The sequence below is a fragment of the Saccopteryx leptura genome, chromosome 3 (genome assembly GCF_036850995.1).
Source record: "Saccopteryx leptura isolate mSacLep1 chromosome 3, mSacLep1_pri_phased_curated, whole genome shotgun sequence".
Taxonomy (NCBI): Eukaryota; Metazoa; Chordata; class Mammalia; order Chiroptera; family Emballonuridae; genus Saccopteryx; species Saccopteryx leptura.
In genome coordinates, this window is record NC_089505.1 from 333,705,536 (window position 1) to 333,729,364 (window position 23,829).

Sequence of the window (23,829 nt, forward strand, 5' to 3'; positions counted from 1 at the left end):
GGACAAGTCTAATATTATACACACAGAGACACAGACATATAAATGTTTTCTATATATACATATAGATACATATACATAACATTTATATGTATATAGGTGTGTGTATACAAGTTATATTTATTCTCCCCCTACCCAAGAATCCTCCTTATATTTGGAGAACATCTATCACCATACAAGGAGAAGACAGAAATCTAGCCCTCAAGGTGGTAACCAGTTTGCTCAGTGCTCTTGCTTATTAGGGCATAGATAAAATCATAGAGGGATGACTTTGTGAGTCCTTAACTTTTGAATGGAAACATGAATGGAATTGTTCTTTTAAGGTTTGTAGGTAGGTGATATTAAAATTTAACTTTTTAAAAGGTAAAAATCATGATTTTTATGCAAATATAAAATAAACACATATCACATGATTAAATTATTAATAAATGATGGAGTCAGACATTCACATCAATTTATGGAACATTTGAGAAGTTAAGTTTATGTGATTTAATAAAGAAATACTAAAATAGGATTGCTAGGTTAGATAAAACTGGTTAATGTCTCAGAGGACAGTAAGCTAACTTTTGGGAATATCTGTTCCATGGGACAGAAATCATTTTCATCTCTATTAGCCTAGTAAAATCTATGAGTTCACATTTTACTTCACTAAATCTGGAACCTTCAATCAATAGTAAGCTGTGAGTCAATCTAAATACATTCTCCTAGACTATCCTTGAGGGGACTCTGCCTCTGAATGACATTGAAAGGATGTGCTGCCCACCTTTATGCCTTATTTTCAAGTTGTGGATAATTTCCATAACAGTGGTGAAAGGTAACATTTACATCTATCTTGTATATAATATATCCCATGTTTTTTTGTGTGACAAGAACCTACTTGTCATTCTCCAAGGCAAGAGCACAGAATAGGATCCCCAGAAAGTAGGATTTATTTACCAGAGGTCGCTGTAGAGAGGGAGGATAAAGCCAATGTTCATCTTAGCTTTTATCCCATTAGATATTTAACTTTTTCATTTATTCAACAAATATTTATAGAGCATCTACTATGTGCTATGCATTGGGGATTGGGGTGACCAAGTCTCTGCTTTTATAGGGCTTATGTTTAATGGGAAAGATAAGTAGAAAGTAATAAAACCATTTACAAGAATAAATAGTTTTATTTAGTAGGAAGTTTTATGGGGAAAAAAAAGCAGGATAAGGCTGATACAGAGTGAACATAGAGAGGAATGTGTTTTATATAGAATAGCCAGTAACTCACAGGAGGATTGTCTGTCCTTACAGAGTATAGACCAGCCCGTGGTGGAGACCTGGTGTCAGGTGAAACTCTGCTATTCATCTTCCTATAGGTAATCTCAGGCTGTCTGAGCCCGCTGTGTGAATATATCAAGTCTTCACTCTGTTTCACTGCCCAAGATACCTGCAACTCAGATTTCTATTTCCTCATCATGATGTAAAAATGAGGATGGGGACCACTGAGTCATGCAAATGTTTTCCACTGTGGGAAAAGTCATTACAGATGTCCTGGGATGTGACAATGAGAGAGCAAAAAACTGATTAGGAGCATGGTTTTTAGATCTAAGACACCTGGGTTTGAATCCTATCTCTACTACTTCCTACTGTACAACTTTAGAAAAGTTACTTAAATCTATTTTTCATTTGTTAATGCTACATAACCACTTTCTCAATTAAATGAAATAATCTCTAAAGCCGTAGGCACACAGGAAACATTAAACAAATAATACTTTTTTTATTCCACATTTGGAGAGTCTAGTTAACAGGGGTCTCAAACTCAACTCAGCATGTGGGCCAAAGAGCAAGATCACAGCTGTTAGGCAGGCCACACTAGGTCTACAAAAGGCAACTGTTATGCAACACTTCTTGAACTTCGTGCATTAGTCTGCGGGCCGCACAAAATTGTTCGGTGGGCCGCATGCGGCCCGTGGGCCGCGAGTTTGAGACCCCTGGTCTAGTATCAACTTCACATAGCAGTGATTATTTTGTCTTACTACTGCCATACATTTCTTTAGCTTTATGGAAAGATGAATCATTATTACAGAGATTGAGGTACATGTGAACTGGAGGTCCTCCAAGAATATTGTGTTGACCGAAACTATGTAGTCAAAATTATCCCAGCAACTTCTCCAAGTTTTCCAAAGAGATAAAAGTTTAAGGGGCTCAGTGGCACACATGAAAATTTTTTAGCATAGGCTTGGAGATTCTTGGGCAGGTTAAGAGTTTAGAAATTAAAATTAAAATATTTTTCATGGCATCTTCATCAAGGATGTTTTCCATTCTCTTTCCTGTCCTGTCCTTTTCTTCATTTTATTGCTTTTTCCTTTCCTTCCTATAAGTTGCTTTCTCTTCTGGAGAGCTATGGGTTATGAAACTATTAACTGCTTCTCATGCACATGTTCAATTAGATTTAATCCAGTAGGGATAAAATTCCCCCTTTTGAAAAGAGAAATTAAATGTCTACAAATTCCAAGAATTGATTTTTTAATTGTTTTGGTAATGATGGTTTTTATTTGATAATATTACTGAAAGAAATAATAATTTTAATTAAATTTTAAATGTATTTTTATATTTTGTAGATTTTAGGGAGACTGGGTTTTCTTGCAGGGTGTAAGTTAAGACCATAATGTTCTCCTCTAACTCCACAATTATTATGATCAGGGCAATGTCTGTAATACATTCCATTGCAATTAAACTGCACACCCAGACTGTTCAAGACATGTTTATAAAGGAGAAATGGATTTTACACAGCTGCTTGCCTGTAAGTGCATTCTTTATGCAATATTGCAGCAGCCAATGTATGCACTGAAATAACAGGCTTTAATGTAAACTTTTAAATCTTTCAGATGTCTTCCAAGAACTTCACATAACACAAATTGCTTAATTTGTGTACATGAAAACCCACTGATTATATGAATGAGTCAAACTACAATAGCAGGGGGGCTGTGAGAAACTTTTGTGTATTTACCCACCCATCTCTCCAGGAATTAGCAGGAATTCAATCTTGTTCCTATATCCCACACAGAACAGCCATTACTGGGATGTCTCTGTGAAGATTGGAATCTGCTGAGAACAGTATGGGGCATGTTGGATATTTCTTACAATATTCATTGGACCATCGTCACCCAGTCACACAGCTGGAAAATATTTTCTGAGATGAATGTTTACAAAAAAGATTTAGAGAGTAGAGGAAAGAAAGGGGAAGAGAAGGAGGAGAAAGAAAAATAATCCCAACAAGGGTCAAAATGGGGTCACACGGAATAGATTTCACAGTTCAACTGTCCCATCTTTGAGAATAATCATCATAACTTTGATTTGTTAAATTAGAATTTTAAATCCTTTAAGTCATATTTAACTGACCATCCTCATGGTTATATAACATCTGTAATAAAGTACGTAATTGAGTGCCTACTAATCTTCATGAGCATCTTGAGAGGTGGGTATTATTAGCCCTGTTTTCATGAGTAAGGAAACTAAACTAAATAGCTCTCTATAACTTGCCCAAAGTCCCCCCTGTTATTTAGTAGAAGAGTGTGAATTTGAATCTAGGCCTATGTGACTGTAACCCCTGTGTTCTCTCAGCTGTATCTCCTTGCCTAGGTTCAACTTCTCCCTGGCTGACATACTAAGGATATTGTCTTTACATCCTTACATTCTAAACCTTCCTTAGAAATAATTTTCTAACAACGAACTGTCTTAATAATGCTCTACTTTGTTTCAAGGGGGTGAATTTGGGCCTTCAGAGCAGGCTCCTTCTTGCCAGCTTTCTATTTCTAAAAAGCATTTGATGATTCCCTGTTCAGAGCTCATATACCTGTCAAAACACACTGTGCAACTTACACCTAGAGATAGGATAGTTAACATTCCCCCCACTCCAGATGTCAGGTGCTCAGAGATTGAAATTCAGGCTTTCCCTCAGTGCTGGTCTTTTAGATCAGGAGCTGTCACTGATAAAATGTCTCCTTGGAATTGCAGAGACAATGCTGCAAAACAGCTAACAGGCCCACCCGTATATCTCTTGTGGTTATCAGCATTCTCATTGGTGATGTCAGATTTTCTGGAGTTGTTTTAGTTTTGTAAAATGTTCATGGGAACTTAGACGTTCTCTAAGGAAATGCCTTCCTTAAATCACTAACTCTAAAAGGCAGGCAGCCAAATTTCCACCCATCTGGCAGTAAAGTTCTTTCAGTCAGAGACAGAAAGGGAATTTTCAGAGGCCTGACCGGGGCATGCACATTCTATTTCTTGCCTCTATTTTTTTCAGTATGGAATTTGGAGCCTTTTCTGTCAGCCACAGGCAGTGTCTTTAAGATGCTTGAGATGGGAAGAAAACAGCCCCAAGTGAACCACATTGTGTCTGCTGGGATTAAATGTCCTTTTCTGTCTCTTGATTTCCACAATTCTGATTCATCTTCCAACTATCTACCCATTGTGACTTCTATCCTTTAAACTCCTTGGTTTTGAGCTTAACTTGTATATGAATTTTATATCCCCTGAGACTCTCTGGGATACAAAAGCATATGCTCCCCACCAACTTCAACTAGTTCTAAAAGGTCATGGTTTCTGTTTAAATGCTTCCAGCTACTATCAAAATAAACACCCAGATTTGTCTCCTGTTGGTGTGTGGGGAACTCATAGCATAAAGACTCTTCTGGTTTTAATATGGACTTCTGGCCTTTCCACTGGGAAGTTTGGTTGCCTCCATCCATGTGTTTTCTGAGAATTTCAGAGGCTGGAATGTTATCGTTTGGCCCAGGTCTTTATTACCTGTCCCCCAGAATATCTTCCCCAGCTCTCTCCTCACCTCTGTGATCATCCACATTTTTCTGGACATTTTCCTAAGGAGAAGTTCCCGTCTCCCCACATTCCTTCCCATTGGGCCCCCATGATTTCCCATTTATAAATATTTAGTCTATTTTTAGCTTTATATTTAGTATCTTCTATAGTTGGTTACCAACTTTACCTGCAAATAATTAACCCAAGTTACCCCCTACATCACTCAACATGCTCACATAAGCTATTCACCTAGAATGTCTGTGCCCCATCTGTGTCTGTTGCCATCCCAAGTGCTTGTGCTGGATATGCTCTACTACTGCTTTCTATCATTCCTTGCCTTTCTCTGTGAGATACTGTGCCCCTGGATGCTAACTGTTATGGACTGCATTAACAAGTCACACATGCCCTCTGGCTTATGATTTGGGTTTGGCCAAGGGCAGACCCCATAAAATGTGGGAGGCACAGCAGGGGAATGATTTCCTGGCTTCTATAGACACCACGGCTCCTCTGGTGACCCTTGTCTACAGCTATAACTGCAGTTATAGCTGTTTTCTTCTTCTCCCTTTTAGACATGCTAGTGGTAAAGACTGTTGCTATCCCTGGGGCACTCATTTCATCAGCCCTTATTGGCCGTGGTGGGCTTCAAATAATTTAACAACTGGGCCCTGGCCGGTTGGCTCAGCGGTAGAGCATCGGCCTGGCATGCGGGGGACCCGGGTTCGATTTCCAGCCAGGGCACATAGGAGAAGCGCCCATTTGCTTCTCCACCCCCCCCTTCCTCTCTGTCTCTCTCTTCCCCTCCCGCAGCCAAGGCTCCATTGGAGCAAAGAGGGCCCAGGCCCTGGGGATGGCTCCTTGGCCTCTGCCCCAGGTGCTAGAGTGGCTCTGGTCGCGGCAGAGCGACGCCCTGGAGGGGCAGAGCATCACCCCCTGGTGGGCAGAGCTTCGCCCCTGGTGGGCGTGCCGGGTGGATCCCGGTCGGGCGCATGCGGGAGTCTGTCTGACTGTCTCTCCCCATTTCCAGCTTCAGAAAAATACAAAAAAAAAAAAAAATTAACAACTGGTTCTCTACCCTACTGACCATTTTAAGTATAAAAAAACGATATTCTGAAAGGTAGTTTATTATTTCATGCATTTAATACCTAAATAAGAACAATAAAAGTGGTATACAGGCCATGGCCGGTTGGCTCGGCTTGGCGTGCAGAAGTCCCGGGTTCGATTCCCGGCCAGGGCACACAGGAGAAGCGCCCATTTGCTTCTCCACCCCTCCCCCTCTCCTTCCTCTCTGTCTCTCTCTTCCCCTCCCGCAGCCAAGGCTCCATTGGAGCAAAGATGGCCCGGGCGTTGGGGATGGCTCCTTGGCCTCTGCCCCAGGCGCTAGAGTGGCTCTGGTCACGACAGAGTGATGCCCCGGAGGGGCAGAGCATCGCCCCCTGGTGGGCAGAGCGTCGCCCCTGGTGGGCGTGCCGGGTGGATCCCGGTCGGGCGCATGCGGGAGTCTGTCTGACTGTCTCTCCCTGTTTCCAGCTTCAGAAAAATACAAAAAAAAAAAAAAGAAAAAAAAAAGGGGGGGTTTTACAAAACTAGATTATTTTATAAGCAAGAGTTTTAAAGTATCAATGAAAAAATATTAAATAATACCTGACAAAAAACAATAAAACTGATATTTCAGATATTTCCAATGACAGCTTGTCACCCCCTGGTTGTCTGGCACTTTTTACATTATGTGTTTGTTTTACTGAAGTAACAAATGCAAGGGAATTAAAATTTAGTATTTTATCAAAGGTATAATGAGTTTTATGAAGTGAATAAATAAATATTACAAGCATAGTTTCATCAATTTTTTTTTTACCTATGGACAGAATTAACATTACTATGAACACTTAGAATACACTGTTGTGCAGATGAACATTAAACAAGAGTAAGGAATGTAAATTTGTGATTTTCATATTGGGCTGCTGCCCAGGTGCCCACCGTAGAGAATCCTGATGACAAGTGCTATTTTAACAACTGTTTTGCCAAACTCAAAAAATTAAGTATTGGTTCTGCTGAACTGGTATAAACCGGCTGAATCCCCCACTGCTTATTGGTCTTATTTAACCCTGACCACTCTGTAAATTACCCTTTCATTAAACTCTCCAAGTTACATTCTTGTAGTGTTTTGTTTACTACAAATACTCTTGCTCTCCAGAGCAAGGAGTTTAGAGAGATAGGTAGGGGAAAAACCTTGCCACGATTTTCAAAAACCTTGGGTTGGGGTAGGGAAAACTTAGATAGCATCATGAAGTAACAAAAGGCTCAGGAACAATGAAGTGTCTAATCCACAAGGTAGGAAATAAAAGATTGGGAGAAGAGAGCTCTGGCAATGTGGCAGATCAGAAGTTTACAGGTACATTTCTTACCCCCAAAATAATTGTAGATAAAACAGTATCTCTTTTTCTGTAATCTATGTTTAGCAGGAGGCAAAGTAAAGGAATTCCTTAGAGGTGAAAAATGATAAAGTGAGAATCTATAGGGGTAAGAAAATTCTGGAGCCTAGTATTTGTTTGATGGTCTCAAACAATATTTGTTTTTCTAGAGTGTGGGTTTTAATAAACCAGTGAGGGCATGTGGGACAGGAAACAAAACATGGAACCCTAGTGTCCTTATATAAGATACTGATTAACTTTAAATTTATTAAGATGAATATGAGAGCTTTGATTTCTAAAGTTTCTATTGACAGAATTGAAACGATGTATATAACTTCAAAACTGGTAGAGTGTGAATAAGAAAAGAAATGAGAGGAGGAAAAAGAATCAAATAGAAGAAGACAAGAAAGGTAAAAAACAAAACGGACAAATGGAAAGCAAATACTAAGATTGTATAAATTAAACATTTAAACAATAGTCACAATCTACATAAATGATTTATACTCTGCAGTTAAAAATCAAAGATTTTTAGACTGGAGTTTTAAACTTTAATTTTAAACTGTTTGTTAGAGAAACCCTTAAAAACATAAGGACAGAGGAAGACTTCAATTAAAACGATGGGTAAAGTCATACTAAGTTAATCTTCTGCAAAAGGACACAGGACTGGCTATATTGAATATCATGAAAAACTAAACTTTAAGACCAAAAGCATTACTACAGATGAAGATGACTACATATTAATAAAAATATTCAATTTACCAGGAAGATGTAATTCTAAATATGTGTGCTCCTAATAGCATAACTTTGAAGTATATAAAAAAGAAATTGTCAGAACTATAAGAAAAATTATTATTCCCAAAATCACAGAGGGGTATTTTCACCCATCTCTTTCAAAATTTGATAGATCAAATAGATAATAAATCAGTAAGCATTTGAAGAACACAATTAATAAGCTTGATCCAATGGACAAATGCAATATACTGCAAACACATTCTTTTCAACACATGGAACATTTATAAAAATGGATCATACAAAAGCCCATAGAGAAAATCTAAACAATAGTCAAAGAATCTATATTGTACAGCCCACATTCTCTAACAGTTAAATTAAAAATTAATAATGAAAAAAATACCTACGGTGACCCCATACTTTTAAAAATTAAAAAACACATTCTAACACATGAATTGAAGGAAAAATCAAGGTAAGACTTAGTAATAATATTTAGAACTAAATTATAAAAATATTCATATGAACTGGTGGGATATAGATAGTAAAGCCATATCAAAAGTAAGACTTACCTTTTGTTAGAGACAAAGAAAGTCTACAATGTAATAAACTGAGACTTCAACTCAAGAAGTTAGAATAAGAAAAACAAATAAACCCAAGAAAGAAGAAGGAAGAAAATAATAGAAATAAAAGTAGAAATCAATGATAGAAAAACTACTATACAATAGAAAGCATCAAGAAAATATTATCTTTTTGTTGTTGTTCAAAAGACTAATGCAGCCTGACCTGTGGTGGCACAGTGGATAAAGCGTCAACCTGGAACACTGAGGTCGCTGGTTCAAAACCCTGGGCTTGCCTGGTCAAGGCACATATGGGAGTTGATGCTTCCTACTCCTCCCCCTTCTCTCTCTCTCTCTCTCTCTCTCTCTCTCTCTCTCTCCTCTCTGAAATGAATAAATAATAAAAAATAAACAAAATCTTAAAAAAAGAGTTTAGTAATAATTTGTAGCCATAGGCTCTCTGAGAATTAAAAAAAAAAAAAAAGACTAATGCAACTGAACAGCTGCTGGCAGGATTGATAAACAAAAAAAGAGAAAAGGCACCAATAACCAATATCAGGAATGAGGAAAAAGGGCATCCTTATAGATTCTGCAAACATAAAAAAATAAAAACAACATATAATTGATCACTTTATGATAATTATTTTGAATATTTGGGCAAAGCTCACAAATTCTTAGGAATATATAACTCCCAAAATTAAGAAGAAATACAAAATTTAAATCACCCAATAATGAGGAAAGATAGTGATTCATTAGTTAAAATTTTTACCATAAAGAAAATGTCAAACTTAGGCCCTGGCCGGTTGGCTCAGTGGTAGAGTGTTGGCCTGGCGTGCAGAAGTCCCGGGTTCGATTCCTGGCCAGGGCACACAGGAGAAGCACCCGTCCGCTTCTCCACCCCTCCCCCTCTCCTTCCTCTCTGTTTCTCTCTTCCTCTCCCGCATCCAAGGCTCCATTGGAGCAAAGATGACCCAGGCGCTGGGGATGGGTCCTTGGCCTCTGCTCCAGGCGCTAGAGTGGCTCTGGTCGTGACAGAGCGACGCCCGGGAGGGGCAGAGAATCGCCCCCTGGTGGGCGTGCCGGGTGGATCCCGGTCGGACACATGCGGGAGTCTGTCTGACTGTCTCTCTCTGTTTCCAGCTTCAGAAAAATACAAAAAAAAAAAAATGTCAAACTTAGATGGTCTTGTAAGGAGTTCTACAAAATAACCAGGAAATGAATCGTTCTAGTCCCATACAAGCTATTCCAGAGCGCAAGAAGATAAAGAAACACTTTCCACTTTATGAATCAGAGCTATCTTTGATACTACAAACAAAAAGTGAAAAATTTTTAAATGCATTATTTACAGTTATCAAAAAAAGTAGAATAAACCATCAGCTAACATCATATTAAATGGCACTAAACTGAAGGCTTTCCCCCTTAAATCAGGAACAAGACAGGGTTGTCCACTCTCTCCACTCTTATTTAATGTGGTACTAGAGGTTCTAGCCAGAGCAATCAGACAAGACAAAGAAATAAAAGGCATCCATATCGGAAAAGAAGAAGTAAAGGTATCACTTTTTGCAGATGATATGATACTATACATCGAAAACCCCAAAGAATCCACAAAAAGACTACTAGAAACAATAAGCCAATACAGTAAGGTCACAGGATACAAAATTAACATACAGAAGTCAATAGCCTTTCTATATGCCAACAATGAAACAACTGAGAAGGAACTCAAAAGAATAATCCCCTTCACGATTGCAACAAAAAAAATAAAATACTTAGGAATAAACATAACAAAGAATGTAAAGGACTTATATAATGAAAACTATAAACCATTGTTAAGGGAAATCGAAAAAGATATAATTAGATGGAAGAATATACCTTGTTCTTGGCTAGGAAGAATAAATATAATCAAGATGGCTATATTACCCAAAGCAATATACAAATTTAATGCAATTCCCATCAAACTTCCAATGACATTTTTTAAAGAAATAGAGCAAAAAATCATCAGATTTATATGGAACTATAAAAAACCCCGAATAGCCAAAGCAATCCTAAAGAAAAAGAATGAAGCTGGGGGCATTTCAATACCTGACTTCAAACTCTATTATAGGGCCACGACAATCAAAACAGCATGGTATTGGCAGAAAAATAGACACTCAGACCAATGGAACAGAATAGAAAGTCCAGAAATAAAACCACATATATATAGTCAAATAATTTTTGATAAAGGGGCCAACAACACACAATGGAGAAAAGAAAGCCTCTTCAATAAATGGTGCTGGGAAAACTGGAAAGCCACATGCAAAAGAATGAAACTGGACTACAGTCTCTCCCCCTGTACAAAAATTAACTCAAAATGGATCAAAGATCTAAACATAAGACCTGAAACAATTAAGTACATAGAAGAAGACATAGGTACTCAACTCAGGGACCTGGGTTTTAAAGAGCATTTTATGAATTTGACTCCAATGGCAAGGGAAGTGAAGGCAAAAATTAATGAATGGGACTACATCAGACTAAGAAGTTTTTGCTCAGCAAGAGAAACTGATAACAAAATAAACAGAAAGCCAACTAAATGGGAAATGATTTTTTCAAACGACAGCTCAGATAAGGGCCTAATATCCAAAATATACAAAGAACTCATAAAACTCAACAACAAACAAACAAACAATCCAATAAAAAAATGGGAAGAGGATATGAATAGACACTTCTCCCAGGAAGAAATACAAATGGCCAATAGATATATGAAAAGATGCTCATCTTCTTTAGCTATTAGAGAAATGCAAATCAAAACGGCAATGAGATACCACCTCACACCTGTTCGATTAGCTGTTATTAGCAAGTCAGGTAACAGCAAATGTTGGAGAGGCTGTGGAGAAAAAGGAACCCTCATACACTGTTGGTGGGAATGTAAAGTAGTACAACCATTATGGAAGAAAGTATGGTGGTTCCTCAAAAAACTGAAAATAGAACTACCTTATGACCCAGCAATCCCTCTACTGGGTATATATCCCAAAAACTCAGAAACATTGATACGTAAAGACACATGCAGCCCCATGTTTATTGCAGCATTGTTCATAGTGGCCAGGACATGGAAACAACCAAAAAGCCCATCAATAGATGACTGGATAAAGAAGATGTGGCACATATACACTATGGAATACTACTCAGCCATAAGAAATGATGACATCGGAACATTTACAGCAAAATGGTGGGATCTTGATAACATGATACGAAGCGAAATAAGTAAATCAGAAAAAAACAGGAACTGTATTATTCCATACGTAGGTGGGACATAATAGTGAAACTAAGAGACATTTATAAGAGTGTGGTGGTTACGGGGGGGAGGGGGGAATGGGAGAGGGATAGGGGGTGGGGAGGGGCACAAAGAAAACAAGATAGAAGGTGACAGAGGACGATCTGACTTTGGGTGGTGGGTATGCAACATAATTGAACGACAAGATAACCTGGACTTGTTATCTTTGAATATATGTATCCTGATTTATTGATGTCACCCCATTAAAAAAATAAAATTATATAAAAAAAATAAAAAATAAAAAAATAAAAATAAAAAGTGGAAAAAAAAAAAAAAGTAGAAACCATGGAGGAAAGTAACAAAAGCTATGCAAAACTTTGTTACAAAATTTTAGAGACATTATAAAAGACATAAATAGAAACACCTCATTTTTCATAAATACGAATTCACTATCCTAATTAAAGATGTTAATTTTCCCAAAATCGATATATAGATAAACACAATTCCCATCATGATTCAAAAGTACTTTTGTAATATTAAAATGATTCTAAACATTATCTGGCAGATTAAATGGTCAAGAATAGTATGACACTTCTGATAAAGAAGGAAGAGAAGAAACGAAGGAAACATGCCTTGCTGGAAAGCAAAGATCAGAAAACAGCAGTAAACAGGATGCTATGGTATTGCCACAGCAAATGCTAATAGACCAATGGAACTGAATTTTAATGCCTGAAAATACACCCACACATATAAAGAAACTTGATATATTAGAAAATTGATCAGTGGAGAAAAAAGATGTACTAAGTCAGTAAATTTTGCTGGGACAATGAAAAATAAAATAAAGCCTACCATACACAAAAATCAATTCCAATTTTAAATGGTTGAAGAACTTAAAAATGAAAAGCTAAACCTTAAAAGTTTCAGTACATGCCCTGGCTGGATGGATCAAAACATTGTCCTGGAGCACTAAGGTCACAAGTTTGATCCCTCGTCAAGGCACATATGAAAAGCACTCAATGAGTGTACAACCAAGTGGAACAATGAGTTGATGCTTCTCTCTTTCTCTCTTTCTCTCTCTATCTCCCTCTGTCTTTCTCATCTCTTTCTCTCTTTCTCAAATCAATGGAAAAATTAAATAAATAAATAAATAAATAATGTTTCTGTATATCATGGAATATTGTTATAATATTAGGGTAAAAGAATTTTTTAAAACAAGATAGAAAAAAAAATACTAAAGGAAAAGATTCATAAATTTCACCACATTAAAAGTGAGAACATCTATTCACCAAAATATATCTATTCACCAATCAGTAAAAAGAGCCACAAACTGGAAAATTATGGATATGCAAACTTAATACTAGCAAAAGATAAATATTGAAAATATGTCAAAAACTCCTACAAATGAATAAGAAAAGACTAACAAATCAATTGAAAAGTGGGCAAAAGTATAGACAGTTCACAAAAGAGAAAACATAAATGACCAAAAACAAATAGATTAAAACATACCCAATCTCATTAATAATTTTAAAAATTAAAATAAAAGCCATAATATGATATTTCACACCCAACAGAGTAGCAAAAATTAGCTTGATAATACCAAGTGCTAGAAGGAATGTGAAACATGGGAGACACATATATTGACTGAAAGTATAATTTACAAAGGAAAACATTTTGAAATTGCATGATAAAATTAAACACACACATACTATATAACCCAGCAATTCTAGTCTTATATTTAGATGCCAGAGAATGCTGATAGCAGCATATAATAGCAGAAAATTGGAAACATTTTAAAAGCCCACTGCTAGGCAAATCAGTAAATAAATACAATGAGATAATGTACAGCAATAAAAAAAAGAAAATACTAAAGGTATACAAAATAACATAGATATATTTTATATATGATTGAGCAGAAAAAGCAAGTCACAGAAATATATCTCTAAGAATATATTTCAAAAGCAGACAATATTAAACAATTTTACATATATATAAAACATAGAACCACAAAAGGATAGTGACCTCTAGAAGGAAGAAAGTATCTATAAGCAGTGAGAAGGGAGGCCCAGGGGTGAACATGGGTTCATAAAATAGGCTTCACAGGTACTGATAATATCATTCTTACATCGAATTGTGCACATATGTATATTTTTAATATTATCTCCCTTTATAATATACATTTAAATCTCTGCAATCTTAAGTATGTATGGTATTTTCCATAATAAAACAAGAAACAAATAAATGAATAAATAAACAAACAACATCAGAAACTAAAGAACTACAATTTAAATCGCTAAACTGGGGACAGTAGGTTCTGAAGGATGAATATGAGACAACAAAGATTCCTTGAGGCTCTGCTCCATGGTTGATACTAGAGAAAAGAAAGCTTCACTAGAGTGAGAAATAAAGCTTTCAAGTAGGGCCTAGACTTTTGCTGTTGCCCTTACAGGTTGCCAGGGAGCTTCACAGGAAGTAAATGAATCATTTCAGATGGAAAACTTGAGTCAAGGAATGTTGACCTTCTTCTGTGTCCAGGAAGGTATATAATTTGCATCTTGCAGATATAAAAAATATACCTTTTTTCTATATATATGAAGACATTGGTATCAGTTCCTTAAACAAAGTATAAATGTTTATTTCCCTTCACTTTGCAGGAAGTCCAGAAATAGGGAATGCAAAGCTTGGTCCTTGGATTAGCAATATTTTCTATATCCCAGGCTCCTCTGGCTTTCTACTTGGCCATTTTTAGTGTGTGTGGGTCTTTTATCTCATGCAGCTTCAAACTTCTCATCTACCTTTCATGTATTAGTAGGGTATTTGCCTGACTCTTTTGTCAGTAAACATTTTCCTAGAACTTTCCCATAGCCTTCCATTCATATACTAGTAGTCAAAATGGTACCACATGACTGTTTATTGCTGCAAGAGAGCCTGGGGAAATATTTTGCCACTGTGGCCTAAATAGAAGGAGCAGGCAAGAATTAAGCAGAAAGGAAAGGTAGTAGTTTCTGAGTAGCTATTCAACAGTTTTTGTCAAAAATTCTTCACGAGTGTCCTTCACTAAGAATATTTTTATTTTATTATTAACTTTAATGGGGTGACATTGATAAATCAGGGTACATATGTTCAGAGAAAACATCTCCAGGTTATTTTGACATTTGATTATGTTGTATTCCCATCACCAAAAGTCAAATTGTCTTCCTTCCCTTCTATCTGGTTTACTTTGTATCCCTCCTCTCCCCCTCCCTCACCTCCCCCCATAACCACCACACTCTTGTACATGTCTCTGAGTTTCATTTTTATGTCCCATCTATGTATGGAATCATAAAGTTCTTAGTTTTTTCTGATTTACTTATTTCACTCAATATACTGTTATCAAGGTCCATCCACATTGTTGTAAATGATCCGATGTCATCATTTCTTATGGCTGAGTAGTATTCCATAATATATATGTACCAAATCTTTTTAATCCACTCATCCGCTGATAGACACTTGGGCTGTTTCCAGATCTTCACTGTTGTGAACAATGCTACCATAAACATGGGGGTGCATTTCTCCTTTTGGAACACTGCTATGGTGTTCTTAGGTTATATTCCTAAAAGTGGGATAGCTGGGTCAAAAGGCAGTTCAATTTTTAAATTTTTGAGGAATCTCCATACTGTTTTCCATAGTGGCTACACCAGTCTGCATTCTCACCAGCAGTGCAGGAGGGTTCCCTTTTCTCCACATTGTTGCCAGCACTTATTCTGTGTTGTTTTGTTGACGAGCGTGCCATTTGACTGGTGTGAGGTGATATCTCATTGTGATTTTAATCTGCATTTCTTTAATGATTAGTGATGCTGAGTAATTTTTCATATGCCTATTCGCCATATGTATGTCTTCTTTGGAGAAGTGTCTATTCATTTCTTTTGCCCATTTTTTTTTAATTTCTTAAGCCCATTTTTGATTGGATTGCTTGTCTTCCTGGTTATGAGTTTTACAAGTTATTTATAAATTTTGGTTATTAAACCCTTATCAGACATATTGTCAAATATGTTCTCCCATTGTGTAGTTTGTCTTTTTATTCTGTTCTTATTGTCTTTAGCTGTGCAAAAGCTTTTCAGTTTGATATAGTCCCATTTCTTTATTCTGTCTTTTATTCCATTTGCCCGTGGAGATAAATTGGCAAATATATATATTGCTGCGAGAGATGTCAGAGAGTTTACTGCCTATGTTTTCTTCTAAGATGCTTATAATTTCATGGCTTACATTTAAGTCTTTTATCCATTTTGAGTTTATTTTTGTGAATGGTGTAAGTTGGTGGTCTAGTTTCATTTTTTTGCAGGTAGATATCCAATTTTCCCAACACAATTTGTTGAAGAGGCTGTCTTTACTTCATTGTATGCTCTTACCTCCTTTGTCAAATATCAGTTGTCCATAAAGGTGTGGGTTTATTTCTGGGTTCTCTGTTCTGTTCCATTGATCTATATGCCTGTTCTTATGCCAGTACCAGGTTGTTTTGAGTACAATGGCCTTGTAGTATAATTTGATATCAGGATGAGTGATACCTCTCACTTTATTCTTCCTTTTCAAGATTGCTGAGGCTATTTGTGTTCTTTTGTTGATTCCATATAAATTTTTGAAATATGTATTCTATGACTTTGAAGTATGTCATTGGTATTTTAATTGGTATTGCACTGAATTTATAAATTGCTTGGGGTAATATAGACATTTTAATTATGTTTATTCTCCCTAACCATGAGCACGGTATATGCTTCCACTTCTTTGTATTTTCCTTTATTTCTTTTATCAATGTTTAGTAATTTTCTGAGTACAAATATTTAATCTCCTAGATTAAATTTAATCCTTGGTACTTAATTTTTTTGGTTGCGATAGTGAAGGAGATTGTTTCCTTAATTTCACTTGCTGATAGTTCATTGTTGGTGTATAAAAATGCCTCTGATTTCTGAGTATTAATTTTACATCCTGCCACCTTGCTGAATTCATTTATCTGGTCCAGTAGTTTTTTGACTGAGACTTTATGGGTTTTTTTACACAATATCATATCATCTGCAAGTAATAATAGTTTTACTTCTTCTTTCCCAATTTGGATGCCTTTTATTTCTTCTTCTTGCCTGATTGCTGTGGCTAGGACTTCCAGAACTATGCTGAAAAAGACTGGTGAAAGGAGGCACCCCTGCCTTGTTCCTGATCTTAAAGGGATTGCTTTTAATTTTAGCCCATTGAGTATGACATTGGCTGTGGGTTTGTCATAGATGGCCTTTATCATATTGAGGTATGTGCCCTGTATTCCCACTTTGCTGAGAGTTTTGATCATGAATGGGTGCTGGATTTTATCAAATGCTTTTTCTGCATCTATTGAAATTATCATGTGGTTTTTCTCCTTCCTTTTGTTTATGTGATGAATCACATTGATTGATTTGAGAATATTGTACCAGCCTTGCCTCCCCAGAATAAATCTCACTTGATCACGGTGTAAGATTTTTTTCATATATTGCTGGATCTGGTTTGCTAATATTTTGTTGAGGATTTTAGCATCTATATTCATCAGGGATATTGGCCTATAACTTTCTTTCTTTGTGTTATATTGCCTGGTTTTGAAGTCAGAATTATGCTCACCTCATAAAAGTAGCTTGGAAGTCTTCCTTCCTCTTCAATTTTTTGAAACAGCTTGAGAAGGATAAGAGTTAGTTCTTCTTTCAATATTTGGTAGAATTCACTTGTAAAGCCATCAGGCTTAGGACTTTTCATTGTTGGTAGTTTTTTGATAACTGTTTCAATCTCATTTGTTGTAATTGGTCTGTTTAGGTTTTCTGATTCTTCCAGATTGATTTTTGGAAGATTATATGTTTCAAGGAATTTGTCCATTTCATCTAGGTTGTCTAGTTTTTTGGCATTCACTTCTTCATAGTATTTTCTTACAATATTTCGTATTTCTGTTGTGTCAGTTGTTATTTCTCCACTCTCATTTCTAATTTAATTTATTTGAGTCCTCTCTCTTTTTTCTTGGTGAGTCTAGTTAACAGTTCATCAATCTTGTTTACCTTTTCAGAAAATGAGCTCCTGATTTCATTGATCCTCTGTATTGTTTCTTTAGCCTCTATGTCATTTATTTCTGTTCTGATCTTTATGATTTCCTTCCTTCTACTACCCCTGTCCTTACTTGCTGTTCTTTTTCTTGTTCTTTTTGATGCAGGGTTAAGTTGTTTATTTGAGCTTTTTCTAGCTTCTTAAGGTATGCCTGTAATGCTATGAACTTCCCTCTCAGGACTACTTGTGCTGTATCCCATAAATTTTGAGTTGATATATGCTTATTATCATTCATTTCTAGGAATTTTTTTATTTCTTCTGTGATCTCATTGTTAACCCATTTTTTATTTAATAATATGCTATTTAGTTTCTAAGTGTTTATCAGTTTTTTGTTGTGGTTGATCTCTAGTTTCATGCTATTGTGATCAGAGAAAATGCTTAATATGATTTCAATTTTCTTAAATTTATTGAGACCGCTTTTCTGCCCTAACATGTGGTGTATTTTAGAGAATATACCATAAGCACTTGAAAAGAATGTATATTCTGCTGCTTTAGGGTGAAAGGTTCTGAAAATATGTATTAAATTGAGTTGATCTAGTATGTCCTTTAAGTCTGCTGTTTCTTTGTTAATTTTCTTTCTTGAGGATCTATCTAATGATGTTAGTGGGGTATTGAAATCCCCTACTATTATAGTATTGCTGTTGATCTCTCCCTTTATATCCATCAAAGTCTGCTTTATATATTTAGGTGCTCCTATATTAGGTGTATAGATATTTATAACAGTTATATCTTCCTGTTGGATTGCTCCCTTTATTATTATGTAGTGTCTTTCTTTATCTCTTACTATAGCCTTTGTTTTACAGTCCATTTTGTCTGATATAAGTATTGCTACCCCAGCTTTTGTTTCATTTCCATTTGCATAAAATATTTTTTTTCCATCCTTTTACCTTTAGTCAATGTGCATCTTTTGTTATAAGGTGTGTCTCTTGTAGACAGCATATGTAAGGGTCCTGTTTTCTTATCCACACAGCTACCCTATGTCTTTTGATTGGATCATTTAATCCATTTACATTTAAGGTTATTATTGATATATAGTTGTTTATTGTCATTTTATTCTTTAAAGCTGTATTCCTCTTTTGTTATATTCTTTTCCTATTGATCTGTTTACAACAGGCCCCTTAGCATTTCTTGCAGCATTGGTTTGGTTGTAGTGAAATTCCTTGAGGTTTTTTTTTGTCTGGGAGGCTTTTTATTTCTCCTTCAATTTTAAATGATAGTCTTGCTGGATAAAGTAGTCTTGGTTGTAGGTGCTTGGTCTGCATTACTTTGAATATATCTTGCCATTCCTTTCTGGACACAAGTGTTTCTGTTGAGAAGTCAGATGCCATCCTTACGTGTGCTCCTTTGTAGGTGATAGCCTTTTTTTTCTCTAGCAGTTTTTACTATTTTCTCTTTATCACTTAGCTTTGGTATTTTAATTATGATGTGTCTTGGTGTAGATTTTTTTTTGGTTTCTCTTTAATGGAGTTCTCTGTGCTTCTTGAGCATGTGATTTTTTCCTGCCTCAATTTAGGGAAGTTTTCAGCTATATTTTACTGAACAACGTTTCAATCCTTGTTCTTTTTCTTCTTCTTCAGGAACCCCTATGATGCATATGTTATTTCTCTACATGTTGTCACAGAGTTCTCTGAGAGTTTCCTCAGACATTTTGAATTTCTTTTCTTTTTTCTGCTCAGCTTCCATGCCTTTGTTTATCTTGTCCTCTAACTTGCTGATTCGATTCTCAGCTTCATCCATCCTGCTTTTAAATCCTTCCATTATGGTCTTCATTGCTGATATTGTATTTGTCATTTCTGACTGATTCCTTTTTATTATTACAATTCCCTTTTTTATATTTGCTCTCTCTTTATTTAGGTGTTTGTACTGACCATCTATTGTTGTTCTAAGCTTTTTGACCATCCTAACAATCATTATTTTAAACTCTGCATCCAGTAATTTGGTTATATTTGACTCATTCAGGTCCTTTTCTGGGTATTTCTCTTGATTCAATTGGGTTGCATTTCTCTGCCTGCCCATTTTGTCTGTGTATAAGAAGGGTTTGTCCACTGGAGTCCAATGGGTGTTGCCTCTGTGTTCTCTAGGTATGGTCCCTCTGCTGCTGCTGCCTAGGGCATTGGGGTATGGATGTTACTGGCAGTGGCCTGCTGCAGTGGTCACTGCAGTTTCCATCTCTCCTCCATGGGAGGGGCTGTGCTCATGTGCCCAGCTCTACAAGCCTCAGCCAGTCTTGGCCTTCACCCCACCTCTGCGGGTGGGGTTGCATACTGCACACATGGGCCACAAGACTTCGCACCAAGGCCAGGGGTGAGCACCTTTGCTCAGAGGTGGGTCTACGCCTGTTTCTGGTCTTCCACCCCCACTGACAGAACTGTGGTTCTGCATCCCACTGCCTCCTGCCTTCCAGCAAGCCCTCAGCCGTGTAGGTGGGGGTGCTGCAAGTCAGACCCTAACACTCCATACTGTAGTCCTGAAAGCTCCCTCCTTGTAAGCAGCTCTGCTTTGAGTGCTGTGGGAGAGCTTGTTTGGCTGGTGTCCTGCTTCCCTTTGCAGGTATTGCTGGTTCCAGGGGAAATATTATCTTCAAATTTGGGGAGTGACTCAGCCTAGGGGTTAGAGTGGCTATTCCTGAAAGTGTTTCTCCCTGGGCTTCCTAGATTATACTCTCTTCCTGCCACTCCAGTCCTCTCCTCTCTTCCCATTCCCCGGAGCCCCAGGTGGGTGGTTGTGAAAGAGGTTTTATGTGTGACCCCTTTAAGAAGAATACTGGGTCTGAGAAATCTGTCTCTTTCTCACATACTGTATCCTGACTTGTTTCACAACTAAATACTGTCCATACACCTCTTTTAGGCTCTGGGGAAGCAGGATGGGGCTTTGTTCTTAGGGCCCAGGTCCCTCCCCTCTCCACTAAACTCTCATCCCACCACGCAAGTCTCTCCGGACTGCCGTTCACTCTGAGGAGCTGGGCAGCCCTCTCTGCAATTCTTTAGTTCAAAATTGGTTTTTCCAGATGATGGTTCTTAAAATTAAGTTGTAATCCACTTTGGTTCTGGGAGTTGAAAGTTGGTATGATTGCCTACTCCATCGCCATCATCTTTACTAAAATTTTTTCTCTTTTCTCCCCAGGAGCCAGTCTACTTGATGACTTATATAAATATTTCTCCTTCCATCATTCCCATGGAGACACTATGACTATCATGGATCCAAAGCAGATGAATGTTGCTGCCGCTGTTTGGGCTGTTGTCTCTTACGTCGTTGCAGACATGGAAGAAATGCTGCCCAGATTCTAGCAAGAACAAGAGAGGAGGCATTTTAGCCCTTTCTAACCAGGAATTCTGGGTCTTCAGCTTCAGGAAGCCCCTCTTCACCTAACAATTATATTTGATTCATTTTTAAAACACACTTTCATACTATTATCATCTTTAATGATACTTTCTTTTTCTAGAATAAGAAATGAATTTCACCCCCAATTAAAATCAACATATGATAGGAACCACATTGGAGGCAATTTTTTTTTTACCACCTGTAAAAAATATTGTTACTACTTTGAAAGTGGGATACTAAAGAGATCTTTGGATGGCCTCTGATTTATATATGTGTATTTATGAATATTAAATCAAATACAGTGACACTAATTTTTTGTTTTATATTATTTATTGAAGATTTAGAGGAACACACAGTTATGATATGGTCTTAATTGAATGTATGGAGGTATTTGGTTTTCTAATTTTTATATTTTTGTTAAAATATATGAATATTTTAATTAAGAGAAAAAACATCATTTAGGGGAAAAGAAGTATATATAAACCCATTGTCTTATTAAAGATGAGTGTGAGAGTCTATCATCAGATAAATGATCATACTATCATCTTTTTGTGTCATATATTTCACACAGTATTTAATGAGGTTGGAACTTATTCACAGTTTTCTGATAAAAGTATTGAGGTTTAGAGTCTAAACAATATTTGCAGCATCCTATACAGCAAAAATATTAATTCAAATCCAGTCTGGGAACAATCTCTGTATTCTTCCACTCACAATGCCCAGTATTTAATTAAAAAAATTACAAGACACACAAAAAATGCAAATAAATAAATAAACTTCTTGTCAAGAGTTGAAGCAAGGAAGAGAACTAGACTAAGAAATAACTCAGATGTTGGAACTGTCAGAGTTAGATATTAACATAACTATGATTAATATGTTAAAGAGCTAGCAGGGAAAATGGACAATATACATAAAAATATTTTTAACAGAAATTAAAAGTTTGAAATAAAGTCATATGCAAATGTTAAAATGAAAAATACAACATCACAGATGAAGAACACCCTTGTTGATTATCAGCAGACTGAAAAACATCAAGGAAAGAATCAATGAACTTGAAAATAGGTCAAAAATTATCTAAACTAAAACACTAGGGGAAAAAAGTGAAGAAAAACAAATACCAGAATAAATCATGCAAGACTTGTGACCTAACATGTATGTTGGTCTACTACTATACATGTAACTGAATATCAAGTGCCCTAATATGTGTAATTGAATTCTCAGAAGGAAAAGACAAAGTATCAGTTTTATTAATAGTAATAATTAAAATGATTGAAAGACACAGTAAGTTATTTCATTTCTGGCAAGGTAGCAGATAAGTACTCTGGCACTAGTAATAAAAATAAAAATGCTGAAAAGCATCTGAGAAACACTTTCTTAAATATATGGACTAATTGGTTAAAGGTAAAGAATATTAGACAAAAAAACTAAGTGAAAGGATGAAGAGAAATATGTAAAACAATAAGCCATCTTACTTTTAAAAAAAAATTGAAAAACCAGTTGAACATAAATTCAATTCTCACAGCTTTTTAAGGCTCAGGGGACATAGTAAAACCCCAGATCCTGCCACAGTATAATTACTAGAAAACCCCAATAAAACTGGGAATCCAAGCATTATACTTCAATAAATGGTACACTAAAAATAACTTAGTGGACGACAAAAAAAAATTATCATTATTGACTTGACAAACCCCTGACTAGACTCACTAAGAAAAAATAAGAAGGTCTCATATAAACAAAATCCAAAATGAAAGAAGAGAAATTACCACAGACATATAGATATACAAAGGATCATAGTAGAATACTATTAAATATTATATACCATCAAATTTTACAACCTAGAAGAAATGGATAAATTCCTAGAACTATACATTCTTCCTAAACTGAGTCATGAAGAAGTGGAAAACCTAAATAGACCAATAAGTAGGAAGGACATTGAAACAACCATCAAAATCTCCCCTCCATCCCCAAAAATAAAGTCTGAGATCAGATGGCTACACTAGTAAATTTTACCAAACATTCAAAGAAGATTTGGTACCTATTCTTCTCAAAGTCTTCCAAAAAATAGAAGAAGCAATATACCCTAACACATTTTATCAGGCCAACATAACCCTGATACCAAAACCTGAAAAGGACAACATAAACAAACAAACAAAAAAACACAGACCAATATCTCTAATGAATATAAATGCAAAAATTTTAAACAAAATAGTAGCAAATAAAATACAACAATACATTAAAAAATAATACATCATAATCAAGTAGGTTCATTCCAGAAACACAAGGTTTGCTCAACATACAGAAATCAATCAATGTAATACATCACATCAACAAACAAAGAATAAAAATTATATGATCTTGTCAATAGATGCAGAAAAAACATTTGAGAAGACACAAGATCACTTTAGGTTTAAAACACTCAATATAATAGAAGGAAAATATCTCAACATAATAAAGACCATACATAACAGACTATCAGCTAATATTATACTAAATGTTGAGAAAATGAAGGCTCTTCTCTACAATCAGGAAGAATACAAGACTGACCACTCCCTTAACTCTTATTCAACATAGTTCTGAGAGTTTCAGCCAAAGCAATCAGGCAAGAGAAAGAAAGAAAAGGAATCTATATTGGGAAAAAGAAATTAAGGTATCACTTTTTGCAGATGACATGAACCTGTATATAGAAAACCCCAAAGAC

The 23,829-nt window shown here is 36.2% G+C and overlaps 1 protein-coding gene across 1 annotated transcript in view; it reads left to right on the forward strand.

Annotated features, from left to right (window-relative positions):
• CPQ (carboxypeptidase Q) overlaps positions 1 to 21,442 on the forward strand; it is a 576,439-nt gene extending 554,997 nt beyond the window's left edge. The window contains exon 8 of the mRNA XM_066379181.1: positions 20,934 to 21,442. Within this exon, the coding sequence (XP_066235278.1) occupies positions 20,934 to 21,097 (164 nt within the window). The 3' untranslated portion in view covers positions 21,098 to 21,442. The remainder of the gene's footprint in view (positions 1 to 20,933) is intronic.
• Positions 21,443 to 23,829: the final 2,387 nt, after the last annotated feature.